The sequence below is a fragment of the Rhodnius prolixus genome, unplaced genomic scaffold (assembly GCF_049639745.1).
Source record: "Rhodnius prolixus isolate KJV_2025 unplaced genomic scaffold, Rpr scaffold_8, whole genome shotgun sequence".
NCBI lineage: Eukaryota > Metazoa > Arthropoda > Insecta > Hemiptera > Reduviidae > Rhodnius > Rhodnius prolixus.
In genome coordinates this window covers 33303782-33321749 of record NW_027411593.1, presented here as the reverse complement: position 1 = coordinate 33321749, position 17968 = coordinate 33303782, and the positions used below count along the sequence as shown (strand labels likewise).

General features: G+C 31.6%; 1 protein-coding gene across 1 annotated transcript in view; it reads right to left on the bottom strand.

The window, feature by feature from the left end:
- LOC141451240 (scavenger receptor class B member 1-like) overlaps positions 1 to 17968 on the bottom strand; it is a 62341-nt gene that overhangs the window by 5840 nt on the left and 38533 nt on the right. Inside the window, exons 3-4 of the mRNA XM_074122475.1 lie at positions 788 to 879; positions 283 to 446 (exon numbers count right to left, since the gene is read on the bottom strand). Coding sequence (XP_073978576.1) covers positions 283 to 446; positions 788 to 879 — 256 coding nt within the window. The remainder of the gene's footprint in view (positions 1 to 282; positions 447 to 787; positions 880 to 17968) is intronic.

Genomic DNA, 17968 nt, shown 5'->3' with positions numbered 1-17968 from the left:
TGTGATCTACTCTGTAAAATTGACATATACTTTTCTAACTTTATCTACATAAACAAAACTAATGCTGCAATCTCTGAAGATAAATGAAAATCCAAAACCTTTCAGAATGAAAAAAAAACATGCTTTGACTGATAAAATCTTTCATTATGTCTTGCACTGCAGATTTAAAACCAAATTTATAACTTCATTATATGAAATCTCTAATGAAAGAGGTAAATAAATTGTTTGTAGTAAACAATTAATATAACAATATATCTACTTTATTCCTGTAAAACAACAAACCTAAATATGTAAGGCCCAACTTCTTGTACAATAAGTTTGTCAGCTTTCCCTTTCATAAATTCTTCACCATTAGTTATATTAAATACATGAGCTCTGAGCAGTACTTCATCAGGTGGATTTTGCCACCAATCATATGCTGGCAATCCTTTCATCATTTTAAGTCTCTGCAAATAATACAAAAGAAATGAAAATAGTAACTAATACTTCAAGAAATTAGCAAAATGTTTTAACTTTTAAATTAATAATACCTAATTAGATTAACTAAATGCTGGAAAAATTCATAAACAAACAACAAATTAAATTGAAGAATAAATTAATTTTGTCTTCTAATACCAAATAATTCAGCTACCCACGCTTCTACAGGTTTGGACGTTGAAACTAGAATAGCTAAAGCCTACTCAACATACTCCTAATCAAACGTAATAAGCCTACTACATAAATTTTTAAAATTATATAAAATACAATTATATTTTATTGTACCTCTATCATTTATAGGAATAATTACCTCTGTCATTAATATGTCGAATGGTTTCCATATAAGGGTTAATATTCCTGCAATGATTAAGATACACCCTAAAATAAGCAGCCATATAAATCCTGAAATAGAAATCAGAAAATTAGTTTCATTTTGCAATTAAATTATATTATCTAATCCTAAATTTTATTTCTATAAAGAAGAATATCCTTTCATATCTGAAAATAAGGAAGCCAGCACATGATTTCCTTCATTATTTTTACATTCTGGTCTGAAACTTCACTGAATTTTTGCTGAAGAAATGGTCAAGAATGATTGAATGAAGTCCTCTGTTTAATAGATTTTCTTTTAAGAGTTTCGATGATCTTTAATTGTGATTCCATGGAATCTTGTACTACACGAATATTTGTAACTTTGGTGTACAAGTAGGAGCTAAGTGTTTCTCTAAAACTAATTGTTTGATGTAACAAACAGATGAACTTAAGAATATTACATATTTATAAATGGGATTTTCTAGACTCGAAAATTCTCTAACAATTTAATTCTCCTTAGGCCCATGTAAGAAATGAAAATCAGAAAGTTATAATACTTTAGAAGTAAGAATTGGGTCTTAGCTTCCAGCAACTTCAAAAACAAATTTGTCTAGTAAAAACTGAGAGAACTATAGATTAGTGACGATATTCTAGTTTGGAGAAACAAATTGCATCTGATTTAATAGGGAACTTCTTTAAAACTTAAAGGGCCGCTTTGCTTCAGCTAAGCGTTAATGCGGGACCAAATAATCTTTCAGGGTGACACGTACCATCCTTAATACTCTCCTTAGAGAATTAGGAGTCCTTGATTAAGCAAAAGCTATTCAAAATACTGCTCATAAATTGAATTGCATAAGAAAAATTTGGAGTTAGCACAACTATTACATAAATATTTAACGTGCCTCGTCGTTAGTTGTCTTCCTTAGTTCGTCGTCAAGGTTGTCAATAGATTTGTATTCCTCTTCTATAATACAATAAGCCAATTCCAAACCGAACATTCTTTTTTTACAGTTCAGGATTAATTATGCAGACGTTGATACGGTATAACTATTTCTGTTAATACTTCCGTATGACTAATATCGTCTTAAGTATGTTTGTAAAGAATATTTACCTCGTTTTATTGTAAAATAAATAATTATTACTCTATTATTATTCATTTGATTTGTAAGTTTTACTTCCAGAAAGTTCCATAAAACAATTAACATATTATTTTACGGTCATTTTCCAAGTCCAAATTTCAATATGATGGTTTTAAAAATTTCAGTGTTAGCTTTCTGCAATAATTTAAAGAATATGTTGTAATCATGTTAAAATGTTTGTGAAATTGGAGTTTTATGAAACATTTGAAACAAAGATTCGTTCAAAAAACAACTGCTGCTATCTTTCAAAAGCTGTTTGAGGCTGTGGGCTAGCAAAAACCTCCCTAAATACCCTTTAAAATCTCAAAGAAGGCTTCAAATGAAAATGACGTTTTTTTAAGAGAGCAGCTATAAATAAAAGCGCTGAATGCTGAATTAACGATTAACAATTAAGCTGAATTAACAAGCAATATGGACAAAAACTTGGAATTCTGTCATATTAATTAACTAGTCATTACTTATATGAAAGAGTCGTAGCCTGAGCAAGAGTTGTAAAATCCCTCAAAAATCAATTATTACGTGATAATTGAAAACAAAAATTAAGCGCTATGGGCAAAGACGAAGTAGTAGTCTTAGAGGCAGGCTTCATTTGGGTTATGTACACCATGTTGAAATGGAGAAAATTAGGAGATAGTTTCAGGAGTTAATAAAGCCTTAGAGTTTAGTATAGTTTCCTAAAAGATTCCTTTGCATAATATTCATAATTTTACTTTCAAAAAAACAAAAGGCCTGTAACTCATGTCTGTGGCCTCTTTCTTCTGAGTCTGTCCGACATTAAACAAATGATAAATTTAAGAAACTTACTTCTATTCCTTTCAGTAGTTATTAACCTTGTTCTCGTTAAGTAATTTGTACATTTTGTATATCCAAATTATTTTAACGATTGATTTTTTTTTAAAAAAAGTAATAATTACAACTAATTCATAAAATCATTTCGTGGCTTCACATTTGGTGTTAATATTAATAAAGAAGATGCCATTTTTGTGGAAATACTTAAGATTTTTATTATTTTTTTTTTTAAATCAAGATTTTTGTTTATCACAATACATTTAAAATGGATTAATTTATTTTATTTGAAGGGGAATTTACTTCTGAAATTTAGCGCTAAAAGGATGATACACATTATAAAAAAAAGAAGTAAAATAATGTTTATTATTTTTAGACGGGCTTCATACGTCCAGGCTACCATGGCGCCTATAATAAACATGTTTACATATAATTGGTTAAAAGAAAATAAGCCCTTAAAAAATCGAGTTTATTCTAGAAGAACCACCACAGTTTGCTGGATCTTAACTTGAAATCTACATGCGGTAACATAAATTAAAACTTAATTTTTACAAAGGAAACAACATTTGTTTCGAATGTATATTTCAATTATTTTTTACTACAATAAAACATATTTGTTCAATTACTGGTAAACTATAGAAATGCTCACAAATGTTTTACAGCTACACAGTTTTCTTTATTTAATTGTAGTGAAGATATGTAAGTAATAGCAACTCAGTCAACAGTGGAATTATTTATAGCATTTTATTAATGTCTAGTTCATTACCCTGTATTGCTTACTGAACGAAGAAGTAGTTGACACTTCTATGTAACTTGGTACTTATACAATGTATAATTGTACAGTTTTAACACTAACATGTAAATGTAATTTTCTGTACAGTTATATCATTATAAAATATTTTCTGTGATTTGTAATTTGTATCCTTGAAATTTTTTAATTTTATGTTATTAGAAAGTAGTAATTTTTTAAATTTAAATTTGACCTTATTGATCTTAGTGGTAGAAAATTCTAGAGTTTATTCTAGCCTTACTTACGGGTGTTAACTGTTTTAATTAATAGATCAGTATACTAAGAGTAGAAGAAAATAAGAATTGTGCTCTGTAAATAATTAGTTGACACCTGCAAATTTCATTCTTTGACATTAAATTGAGAAAGTTTATAATTGTTAATGAATACAGATATTACGAAATAGTTCTTAATAATTATTTCAATAATATGTTTTATATTTAATTATTTCACTGAAATGTGGGGACTGTAAAAGTGTACAGTTTTGGACTCAAAGAAGATCGGAGAGTTGTCCTCACATAATTTTGATTAAAAAAAAAAAATTTAGAGAACACAGCAATAAATCGATCTTTTTATCATCTGCCTAAAGAGAATTGTTCTATAAACATTTATCTACAATTCTTTTCTGTATATTGTCACTCCAGCGTTCAGTACAGTATAAGTAACACGGGTAACGCTGACATTGCACTTAAGCAAGATTGCAAGATTTGTAACTCTCTGTAATTGTGAGCTAATTATTATCGTCACTCGCCAGACCACTGCCGTCTTAATTGGCTAAGAGTGTTATCTGCGATGATGGGGAAAGAAAGATGACGGACTAAATGGTGGTTATAATGATGGGTTTAATGGAATTTTTCATGGTGAATCTGATGACTAATTAGACGAAAAGAATTTCAAAGTCACTGTGGATAAATTAAGCTGAATTTTCATTTTGAAAAACAAAACATTCTTTTAAGGATCTGAGATGGGAAAGACGATTTTACCATGAGAGAGACCAAGCGTAGGCGAATTCCTCGTGTAGCAAGCTCTAGATGGAGTGTGGTAACTTAACAATATGCTTCCGTTCATCTAATACCTTATCCTAAAATCCTTTTTAATCTTGTACATGCAAGTAGCTCCATCTCTTTCTCCAATCCACACAGCCGAAGCGCTGCCACACAAGGCAAATATTCTTGGTCACATCCTAAACACAGTAAACACAGAGCAAATCCCAACCCGTCTAGAAACGACGATACAAATTCTTGCAGCTAGGTTAAGAGGAATGAATAAATAGTATAATTTAATGTCATAAAATAATTACAATAAAATTCATAAATAATCTGATAAAAAAGAAGAGAAACTTTTACGTAATAGGCAAGAGGGAGAGAATTGTAGGTCAGTGCCATTGTTGGCAAGTTCAATGTCAATTTTATGAATGAACTGTGTCTTTATCTTCCCACAAAAGTTACATATTTAACTTTGACACAGGTTTTAATTATTTTTATATAATTATATTATATAAAATATAAAAATAATAATTCATTCTATATGTAAAACATTTTGTTCTTTAAACAAATTTGGCACAATCTAAACACAGACATTGTAAGTTTAAAAACTTAAAAAAAAAAAAAAATTTTAGTTGATTCTTATCCTTACTGTAAGCTATTGGTGCTGCAATTGAAATTGTTGGTACACATTTTTCCCGTGCGAAAGTACGAGAAAAATAGCAGAGATCCTCTCTTTTAAAAATGTGGTTAGGTTCGCAGTGCTGGGTAATATCTTTGATTTTATTCACGCAACCCTGACCGGCTTCGGACACTCATCCATCATTAGAGATAGATTTTAAACAGTTTAGAGTAGATATTTCGACTTCATTTACGCTACTGTCTCGCACTAAATTTGCTGAGTCAGCAGTGATGTTTAAATAGATAGCCTTCCTGTTTTAAAATCATTAAAATTAGCATATTATTAACAGATTTGCCTTTAATAGTCAATTCTGTTTAAAATAGCTTTTCTAATTTCTACTAATTACATTGGAATTTCCATTATTAAATAAAAACGCAGGCGACAACAAATGTACACAAGAGAACAAAGAAAGAAAAATCGAAGTGCTTCTCCACATAAAACGTGATGGGTCAATTCAGTCAACTATGAACAAAAATACAAATGGTTTAGTGATCAAATATCCCTCATCAAGCCTCAGTAAAGAAATGGCAAAAATCTATCACTTAAGCCACTAAAATCCACAACAGAAAATATTGGATTAAACTAAAAGGCTTCCCTCCGAAATTTAGAATATTTTTATTTGTTTATTTGTTATTCACAATCTACAAAAAGAATAAAATGTAATCAGTGAATATGATAAAAGAACACTTCATGACAGGATCAGCTTGAGGAGAGAAGCTGGCCAGCCGGCAACACTCTCGCTGGTGTTTCTTGCACTATTGAAGCTGGTCACGAGGCCAACCGTGTTTCAATCGTCGTGGAGGACGATCTGGAATTGTTTTGGAGGTAAGATTTTGAACAATAGGATTTGTACAGAATGGAAGAGAGTCAAAGAATTTTCTATATTTAGATTTTAGAATATTTAATCATAATATTGCTGATTAAAAAGCGATTTACGTAGCCTAATATCTATTATTTGCATTGTAGTGTATTTGTTTTTCATTTTTTCCAAACGTTTTTGTATTTACAATCAATTTCAGCGATTCATTTTCATTTTAACATGTTCATGTAGAAGCCTTAATTAAACCTCTACATATATGCGTCAAAAAGAGGAATTATTTTGACGAATCGACTGAAAGCTAAAGAGAAGTTTTCTTGAAATGGTTTGACCGCGGGATGACAGCAGCACGACACTGTCGTAACTTACCGTGCCAATTCACTGGTTACTGCATATTATAGTGGTATTTCATTCGTCCATCGAACATTTAGCACATCATTTAATAACATACCGCAGCGCAATGCTTAATTAAAGTAATTGAAATTTGAAAATGATCTTTATAAAAATATATATACTCGTACAACTAATAATAGATCTCTACCAAATCATTTTTTTTTTTTTTTTTTTTTTTTTTACATTACAAAAATCTGGTATTACAAAAAAATATAAAATATTACTTTGAAAGTTCCAAATTCGCCAGGCCTTGAACTAAAAAGAATTATTTTTTTTTAACTTTTATTGTTGCTCTTCGTTGCGGGTACCACAGGAGTTAATGGTGTTTTAAAGAAATGAGAACGTTATAAATAGTAAAACCTAATAAAAGACCACAATTTAGGGTACTCTAAGATGTACAGATGTAGCTGCTTAGTTCTTTAAAAATCCTAATGAAGCGCATCTGTGGTATCAGAAACGAAAAGCTTTCCAATAATAATAACAAAGACTTCCTCTGGTCATTGTCAAATAGAATTGTCTCATTAAAAATTATTTTTGTTTTATCACAATTTACATTTTGAATATGATTTACACGCCATTCTCATAATTTCAAAGAAAGATTTAGATACTATGTAACCCTAATTTCTCTTTAAATTGCAGACAGTAACCAAATTAGAGGCAATTACGATTGATTGGTTGAACAGAACAAGAATTAATCAACTTTTATAAAAAGATTTTCCAACGAAACAATGACAATTGACAATTAGTACAATTGATACTTATTCAAATAAAGTATACAAAATAACCATCAACTACAAGCCATCTCCGCTATAAAATATCATTTAGCTTACACTCAAACAAAAATGATATTAATTATAATTTATAATTGCAATATTCCATTCCTTAAATTCATAATAAGTGACTTTTCCATCATTTAAAAATATTCCAAAATTGTTTTCAACAGTTACTCATATTTACAAACTTATTTTCACTGTTGACATATCAACAAATTATAACAGTTACAAGCTTAATTAAATATTACGTGCTTTAATTCGATTAAAACTATAAAAAAAAAAAAATAAACAAGGAAAAGACTCTAAATTTATAATTGGATAAAATCCTTGGCGTTAAAAATTTGTTGCTGGAGGTATTGCCCAAGATATGTAGTTAAGAAATTTTGGATATTTTTAAAACCGGCAATTCTCCGTTTAAATACCACATTTAAATTATTACATTTCATTTATCTTTAAATACTTGCACAAGATACTTGAATTATTATATAAATTTGTTTTTTAACATTCTAGAATTATTACAGTATTTCTTATGATTGATTTACTCAGAAAATTGTTTAATTTTTAAACAAAACCTTTGAATTTATTTCTTTGATTTTAAATCAACTTTTAGATATAGAAAATGGAGATAACAGTACAACAGTAACAAATGGTATAATTTCTCTTTTATCTCACTAGAAAATAGAACTCAATAATTGAAAACTGAGTTTTCAGCTCAAATACATTATATTATTATTACAAGGTAAAACTACTTCTAACTTTGCAATATAATATCAATCCAGAAATGCCAATATTGTGTGGGTAATGGAAGTTACATTTTTCAAATTAGCTACACACTCTAGCTAAAGTAATGGTCTCTCGTTATGTGTTTCGAAATATTCAATCTGTACAAAGTCCTTTTAAGCTAATCACTTACGAGGGTCGTTTGAAAAGTCCGTGCAAAGTCAGAGAGATAGCATTACTGGCGCATATCGAGGTTATGTTTAGTTAGTAGCATCTCTTGGAAGAACACACACCAAGTTTCAGCCAGATCGGTCTATTTCTTTGTGTTTGGCATTCGTTTGAATCGAGGAAGTCGAGTGATTTTCAAAAAATGGACGAAAAAGAATTTCGTGTGTTGATTAAACACTACTTTATGAAAGGCAAAACGCCTCAGGAGACTAAAGAGAAGCTTGATAAACATTATGGTGACTCTGCACCTTCGATTAGAACAGTTTATAAGTGGTTTCAAAATTTTCGGAGTGGCCATATGGGCACAAGTGACGCTGAACGTTCTGGACGCCCTGTTGAGGTTACTACTCCAGAAATCATTGATAAAATCCATGATATGGTGATGGATGACAGAAGTGTGAAGGTGCGTGAGATTGCTAGTGCTGTGGGCATCTCGAATGAACGGGTACATAATATTTTGCATCAACATTTGGACATGACAAAGCTATCCGCAAGATGGGTGCCGCGATTGCTCACGCTTGACCAAAAACGAAATCGTGTGAAGTGTTGCAAGGACGGTTTGCAGCTGTTCCAGAAGAATTCGCAGGACTTTAAGCGTCGTTTCGTCACTGTGGATGAAACATGGATACATCACTACACTCCTGAGACCAAAGAACAATCTAAACAATGGGTTACCAAGGGGGAATCTGCGCCAAAAAAGGCGAAGACCGTTCCTTCGGCCGGAAAGATTATGGCGACTGTCTTTTGGGATTCGCAAGGAATAATCCTCATCGACTATCTGGAAAAGGGTAAAACTATTACAGGTGCATATTATTCATCGTTATTGGACCGTTTGAAAACCTAGCTGCAAGAAAAACGCCCACGATTGGCCCACAAAAAAGTCCTTTTCCATCACGACAACGCACCAGCTCACACCTCAGCAGTTGTGGTCGCAAAATTAATGGAAATAGGGTTCCAACTCGTTTCACATCCCCCCTATTCTCCAGACTCGGCTCCCTCGGACTACTATTTCTTCCTTAATATGAAGAAATGGCTGGCGGGAAAAAGATTTTATTCAAACGAGGAGGTGATTGCAGAAATGAATGGCTATTTTTCAGACTTGGACAAATCCTATTATTCGGAAGGGATCAACAAACTAGAGCAGCGTTGGACGAAGTGTATAAGCCTAAAAGGAGACTAAGTTGAAAAATAAAAAAGGTTTACCCCAAAAAATTAAGTAGTTTTTATTTTTGCACGGACTTTTCAAACGACCCTCGTATACTATCCCTGTAGTTTAGACAAATAGAATTAAGATGAATCAGTGTTGAAATTATCTTTACTTTACAATTCAGATGGATAACGAATGAAATCTCTAAACATGAAACGAAGGCTTACTTGTTTTTTTAAGTGAAGAATACGCTAGATGAGATGAAGATAATTTTTAGAAAGGAGGAAAGTATAACCAAAATTTTGTGTATTTCATTTCTGTTAGCCATAGTGGAGTTTCAACTTTAGTTTTTACTGAACATTCTTACTAATTTTTACTTTGAGACAATAAAAAACTATGGTAGCAAAAGTCTTTTTTATAATTTTTTGAATGTTATGATTGGACCAAATAATACAATACTAATATAAACGAATAGAAGAATTTTACATGCATATTTTTTTGTATGATTTGTTTGATGATCAAGATTTTCAAGGTAGCTTTCCTTGGGGTTTATATTCACCATTTTCTTACCTAGATTTACTTTTGAGAGATTTTTGAAATTAAAAGTAGTTAAACTATCTTTGCAAAGTAGATAAATACAAATGGTTATGTTTTTAATTTGAAGGGAGGAGAAATAGTTTGTATCTTTGTGACTACGTCATGTTTTATGAATGATTTTTTTACTTTACATCAATTACAAAGAACTCAAATATAATCAATCAATCACTTTATTTGCACAAAAGAGTACATCTTTATGGCAAGGAGTTGAGGTCACAATATTTACAAAAAATAAAACAGAAATAAATATCCACCTATTTAAAACTCAAAAAATAAAAACCAAATAAATATGTAAAAAATTAAACTTATATAACCTTAAATTAAACTTAAATAAACTATCTACTGCGAAAAATTCAAAATCTAAGAAATAGAAATGAAACATTCATCTTTTAATTATAGTTTAATTACATTATCAATTTTTAACAGAATTTCGAAACATTCATTTGGGGCATTAAACCTTAAAACATATTGAACCAAATATTTATCTGTTTGAGCAGAAAATTTTGGGCATTCAAAAAGAAAATGAAACAAATCATCAGCAATTTTTAACGAACATAGCGAGCAAATAGAACTCAAATATAAAAGCCGACTTTTTAAACAACTTTAACCTCTTTCGAAGCATGTGAAGAAGTCGAACTGAATCAGTATCCAAAGATAGGGCATACCAGCCAGTAGTTCGGTTAAATTAAGCAATCCTTTGATAAAAAAATTAAGAATGGATTGACATTATACCGAACTATATTCAGTAGATCGTGGTGAATGGAAAAAGATGCGGTTAAAAGAGTTTATTATTAGCTACTTAAGGCGCCACAGTAGCCGAGCGGTTAGAGGCGAGACAAGTAAAGCTAGTATGTATTGTGGTACTGGGTTCGATTCCCGGTCTTAGGCCTTGGATTTTATTTAATGGTTAATAAAAGAAATTTACAGTAAAGTATGTTTGCTAGTCGCCTCCGTCCACGACACCTAATTGGTAGTTGGATGTTAAGCCCCGCCTGAAAAAATAGGCGATTACTTTACTTATTAGCTACTCGTCTAAGTTTATTTCTTAACTATATCAATTAGGTCGGGCAGCAAAAAAAAAGGAATGTTTTAGCCTCCTTAGCGGCCACTGCAGAAAGAACCCATGCATAAAATATGCCCAGGGCCGGATTTTCCTATAGGCTAACTAGGCTTCAGCCTAGGGCCTCAAGATCAAGTGAGGCCTACATTCAAATTGTTAGCAAAATTAAAATTACACTATTCTAAAAACAGTGAACACTAAAACACTGTTTTAGTGATGTATTTTATTATCTCTCAAGTAATTTACAAACTTAAAAAATGGGAGGTGAAAGGGCCTCATAAGTGGAATAGCCTAGGGCCTCTTTTCTTCTAAATCCGGCCCTGAATATGCCTGTATAGGTTTAGAAAGGATCTAAAAGAACCGACACGCACGTTTTTTTTTTCAGTTATAAAGGTCGTCGAATACGGCTTTTTAGAGGCATAAATCTCGTATTTTCATACTTTTGCCAATGTTCCTCTCGCCAATCGCCTGGAGAAAGTGGATGTAACAATAAAACCTTTAGTCGCGCTCTGGCGTAGACCGACTGGCCAATGCCTGTCTAAATCTAATCTAAACTTATGACCAATTTCCGTCGCTTTATTACTCTAATGTTTAGAATGAAGACAAGTGGTGGAGTAATGTTTTAGATTTTAAGAAGAGTCAGACAATCAATCTCGCAGCTCGATTTCCTTAAATAATTCTTTACATTAAAGTTTTGTACGTATGAAATACTCGTTGTAAACATTTTACACTCTCCCACCTCCAGCTCTAAAGAAGGGAGAGGAACCTTCACCAGAGTGGTTTGGAAATGTTTTTGGGCTCTCCAGTGCTAGATAATATCGTAAAACTTCAGCCGTGGTAGGACGCAAGAAACATATAAACCAGTAGGTTGGTAAGAAATAATTAATTTGGTTGCCCTTTGAAATGCAGAAGAGTTTTCTAATGCTTTAAAACTAACGTAAGCGAGTGGCAAACTACGGAGCCTAAATGGTGTGCAAAACTTTTTATTTTATTTTTTTTAAACTTATTATGTTCTGCAGGAAGCTGGACTTTGGAAAAGAGGGCGCTAGGCGGTAATAAGACCATATTAATAATAATAATAATAAATTTAAATGAAAAAATTATCTAATTATAGTTATTTACAATAATTAATAACGCCGTTTAACAAATACGAACACCAGCCTCATCTAGAAACAACCAGAAAAATATTTGAAATTGTTAAACACAAACATGAATTAAATAATGAGAATGCAAAATCACAAATTCCATCAATTATTACTATATAATATTACTATTATTATATAAAACGATGAACGTTTTTACACAAATAATTATTAGCATTTTCTGTGGTAATTGTTTATAAACAACAAATTTCTTGTGCCACTAAGATTCATATCTAGTTCAGTTGTAATATATTTAGCAATAATATAATAATAATAAAAAAAAAAGTTGTGCAGAATCGAGGCCATCTACTTTTCTATTAATTGAATTGATGTATTTTAAAAATGTATTTCAAACATTTTTTATACATTTTTAAAAGATCAGTAATTCAGCTTGCGACACTTGGTTCGTATGTTTTATTTTTTAAGGCGCGTCATAATGTATGATCTTTGGCGCTCTTTATATTTATATTGTGGATTATTTTTTCTAAATGTGTATCCATTAGTGAAATCTCTCAAGTCCTTACCGTTGGCTACTATTTCTAAAAAATAACCTGAAGAATAACGCATGAGGTTATATTCCCCTAAAATAAGTAAGCTGAATTTGGTGGTTTTCTCCCCAGTGATCTTCTGGAGATTGTATCAGGCAGAAGCCAATGCTTCAAACTCAGATTATCATAGAAAATAAAGTATTACAAACGTAGAAAACGCGTCTACCGTAAAGTGTAAATTTCATACGTGTAAGTGTTTTATAAGTAAATATAAATAAGTGTGTTTATGTTTTTTGGCGATGAGCGAGAATTTGGCTGTCCATTCGTTAAACCTAAGCAGTTGCTCCCATCAACTATTTCTGCAAACAATCCAAGTGTTGTTTGGCTGAAATGCTTTCAGGTACGCCAAGAATTTTTGTCAGGTTGGCTGACAAAAAACGTAAGTTCCAGAAGTATAATTTTGGTTACAATTTTATTGGTAGATCTTCAGGTTGTAAAAAGAGCTTGAAGTGAATCACATGTTTTTGTAAAATTCTCTGAGGTATTTATTAACAACGTTCTAATTGAAAACAGTCAGAGTATAATCCAGAGACAACCATCTGGCGAGAACGCAATCTCACAATATCGATACTAAATTCCATCCTGAACGTAAGTTGTGCAAGACTTCTTGATTATTTGTTTGGAATGGAAAAAATCAATTTCAAAATTACAATTAATTATACAACTCATTTCTTCTTGACGAAGATTCATGATTATGACTTTGGCTTCCTACTTGGCCCGTGTTAACGTGCTAATTGAGTATTAGGCAACAGTCAGTCATGTTCATAGAGTAACATTTCGCAAGGGTTGTTGTCCTAGATATTATATTTAAACATTCAAGAGATTTATTTTAGAGTGACTAACATTTTCTGAATCTAAACAATAATTGATTATCTTAAAACCACATCAATTTAATCTAAAGTTTCAGTTTAAAGAAAATTTTTCAACTTAAATTACAAGTTGAACTTGGCCTACTTTTCTAAGCTTTTTCTATAACTTCACCCAATAGTAGAAAACAAAGAATGTCTCCAGCCATGAAATTCTAATCAAAGTACTTGTGTTTCTTAAGCTATTCAGAATTATTTTAATAAAATGGTGCCACTAAATCAAATTGTTCATTTAAAAAAAAAAAAAAGTTAAATTTAATTAAATTTGAACCAAATAAAATAGTAAGAAATATTTCTCACATGTCCAGACGTCTCTACGAACAGCTCTGTAGCTAACAGCAGTAGAGCTGATGCATTCATTTTGTTGCTGATCTGTTCGGATCAGCGCTTCGGACAATACGTGCAGCAGATTACATATTTCAATCGAGTGTCATGGAATTTTCAAATTAGTGAGCTCTTATCATCTAACAACGGAAGGAACTAACAAAGAAATAGATTTTTCTGTGTATTTGATGCCTACAAATTTCCAGAATTCAACATTGTTATCTCAACATTCAAACTTCCAATATGCAGCCTGTTTTAACTACAAACATCTAAACGCTTTCGTAATTTCAAGTTCATCTTACATCCTGCCTGCCCTAATGATGCAGGAAATGGCTAAATATTGAAAAGAAAAATGCATCCAATGGGTGTTTGCGCGCTAAAAGGAGTTCGACATTGCGTAAGGATGCCCTAAAGATTTCTGACTATGTACACAACGCTGACGAAGGAAATTCCTCAGAGCACTCTTCGCAACTGTAATTAACTTTTCTTATGCATCAGCAATGTACCAATTTCAATAATTCATATAAAAATTATAATCAGAAAGCGATAAACTGCATCCCGCAAAGCTACGCTTCTGTAGAAAGAAATATCGTTCATTTTAGTTGTAATAAATAACTGAAGGAATAGAAATCGTAAATGTTTCAGTCCAGAATGTAAATAATAAATCTTTTTGTTCTCAGAGCAACACTTCTTTGTATTGTAACAAGAATATGAACTACGTTTCTTTCCTTATTAGGCTTGAAAATTCTAATAATTTTATTTACTTTGATCACTGAATACAAACACCTGTATAGCTGCAATACAGTTTTTAAATACAGGTTCACCTAAAAGGTTCAAGGCAATATTATATTCCATTTTTTTTCACAGAAATTCTTTAGTTTTTAATGTAAATAATAAGTTGTATACATCGTGTATTTCTTGAAAATAATTTTAAACGGCATTGTAACCATTATTCAGAACTCAGTTGAATCACTACCAGTTTCTTGACCAATCTTGTTATTTCCAATGGAGGACATTGTAAAAGGTCTTAGGGTCAATATTCTTCACCTTACGTTTTATATCGTAACATTACATATCTTTAGACTCGTAAAGAATTCAATAATATAAAAAATTATTCATTTCTTTTATTTTTTTTAACAACACTGAATATACTTGTGTGGGAAAGCCCCTGAATTAGCAATAAGTTGGGGTTACAATTGAACGTGACCGCGGATGCAAGTAATAATACACAAGTTTCAAGAAAATAGTGAAATATTTGATTTCATAATCACCAATTTCGACTGAAGACATTGTACGTAGTGATAAAATTGATTTGGGACTTAAGATAATTTGAAAAATACGAACAGGCCAATTACTTTAAAACTACTTTTTTATCGCATGCAGGATATAAAAATATGTATTTTTAAATTGCAGCAGAATCAGAAAACTAAATACTCATTATATGAATCCAGAAATTGAAAATACGAGTGATTTAAAATTATAGAAACTAAAATTAGAGCTCGGTAGGTACAGACAAAAGATCCAGTGGAATTACCCAACCACTTTAGTTTTAATACTGGCGATAAAACCACACAAAGATTATAATAGATGCAATTCGTACAAAACTAATAAATTAGCTTAGATGAGCGAGCACACCTTTTGAACTCCTGAATTTGCTGTATATTTTTATATTTGTAAATGGCAAAAAAGTTTTATTTGGCTTTAAGAGCTAAATTGCTTTTCTATAATTCAACTCAACATCTCAAATTCAAAGAAAAAATTCAATTTTGTGAGTTTGATAATTTATTGAGAATCGAATAAAAAAAAAACGTTTTTTTTGACAGTTCGATGCTTGCCCGTCACAATTGCGAGATCATGAAGTGTGGTTAAATTATTACCACATTCTTTAGAAGTCCCCATTAGGATCTAGTAGATGAAACATCCCCTACTAAAGAGGTTGAAGACCTTTCCTACTATGTTTTTTTGCGCTACTATCTCCTTTGGTCTCAAAGATCCAAAGGTTTCATAGCGCAACTGCTGGATTGCAATGCAATCTAACAAGTGAGAGGGCGTTTTTCGCTCTTCCTGACCCAATCTACACAACGGTTCCGAGCTATTAAGCCCCACCTTGAACAGATACTACCTGAAACTACCATGCTCTGTGAATAGGCCAGTAATCAGAGTAAGGGGAAGGCACAATAAGCCTCTTATGGCTGCCATACTGTGGGGCATAGGACCTTTCCCGCTATCTTTAGTCTTAATCTTAGAGCTCCCCATTTACAACTCGGGTTTCGTTTCTTCAGTTACAATACCAGATACAATGTATGGAGGTAGCCTAAGGTAAACTAAAATTACCAAAAATTTGGCACCTTTAACCTCAAGAAAAACGCTAAAAACTGCGACACCAATTATTGCATTTTTCTTTTTGTTTTCACGAACTCTTTTTGAAAATTAAATGTTTATTAATTGATTTTCCTCTTGGCTTCAGGAGTTACTTAAATAATATTTTTCGTCTAGAGCCGTCTGAAGAAAAAAAAGAAATCGCGAACTAGTTAACAGTGTTCCTATTTCTTTCTTTGGAATAGAACTTCCTTTTAAGTTTTATGATGTAGAAACTTTCAAGGTAGTTTTCCAAATGGTTTCCGGCTATCCAGAAATCTTAGAGTTATCTCCATAACCTTGACTTTAAAGTTAGAAATGATGCTGTTGCGTAAACCGTCTGAAACAGTGTAATTGCACCAGGCCTGCCTTTCTGGAAGACTTCCTTTCCCTGATGCACAGATGAAGATTCTGCACACATCATGAAGTCACGATTTTCATCTGTTAAGGGGGGAAAACCCCCGTCTTTCTACTTCAACTGGTCTCTTGCACAACCTTTCTTTATGTAGTTTGGAAGCCTATGCAGTTTTAATAAAAGGCATTGCATGTACAACGGTCGAAAACCAAGATATATCAGTAAGTGTAATTGACAGGTTAGAGCGAAATCTTTTGCGCGAAACTTCGGATGTATTTTATCGTAAAGCTCAAAGTCACAAGAACGATGGATCTGCTAATTACCAGCTATATATCCAATTCTAGATTATGTACATAATAATTATGCATTATGCACAAAAGAATTTACCTTTTGTCTTAAAAACAGCTTAATTAACTTATGTAAGTTAATAACTTTAATAATGTCATATCATTTTATTATTTAAATAAAATGTGTTTAAACAAAATATAAAGAAATCAATTTTATCATTATTATTATAGTGAATATCGCATAATTGTGCGACTAAAAATGAAGGTCGTATAATGTAGTTAGATAAATGTCTGCTCAATATCTTTATATATGATCATCTACACCTAATTGCTATCTCAATTATTTTGTGCACGACGCATATAAAAAAAAGAAAAGAAATAGGTTCCCTTTAGTTTCTGCTGGTTATCAAGGAATTTCCTTTGAAGGTTATGCTATGAATGTAAAAAAAAAAGTTTGGGTTAAAAACTGAGCTTGCCCCTCCAAATGGCAACTCAAATTTGTATCAGTATAGTTTTTTGGTTTTTGTTCCAATTGTAAAAACACGTTACATTCTTTTACTCCAGTTAAAAAAAGGACGAATTGCAATCCTGTTCAGTTTTTTCACCTGTAATTCACGCTTTGTGGTTCTCGAAAAAGTGGTTTTAAGCTAAAGTTCCTTCTCTGCGTGACTCAATGAATATTGTGTATACTGTGGTTTTCAGTATTATTAGGCTGGGTTACCCTGCAGGGTCACCAAAAGACTTGAAGCTACTGGATGGACTCAAGCCACATTCTACTCAGACATAATCCAGTAACGAACATAAGATATGTGTAATCTAATCGCCCGACGTATTAAATGAAATAACTAGTTTCGAATAATTTTTTCAGTTAACTATTAGATATAATTAATACATTAGTGGGGGGCTAACACTTACGAAATTTTAATTAAATGGTGATATTGTTTAGTTTAGGCAGTTTTAATAATGTTTATGCATACATAATTTAATAATATAATAATAATAGTTCTCCTTAAATAATGATGATAATAATAATAATATGAATATGTTAACAATAATAAGTAGATAATAGCAGTAATTACTTCCCATGTATCTAGGATGGGAAATCGCTGGACGATTGTTCAAATGAACTTACACGATAGTTAATGTGATCAATAAAAATCAATAATTTGCATGGAATATTTTTTTGT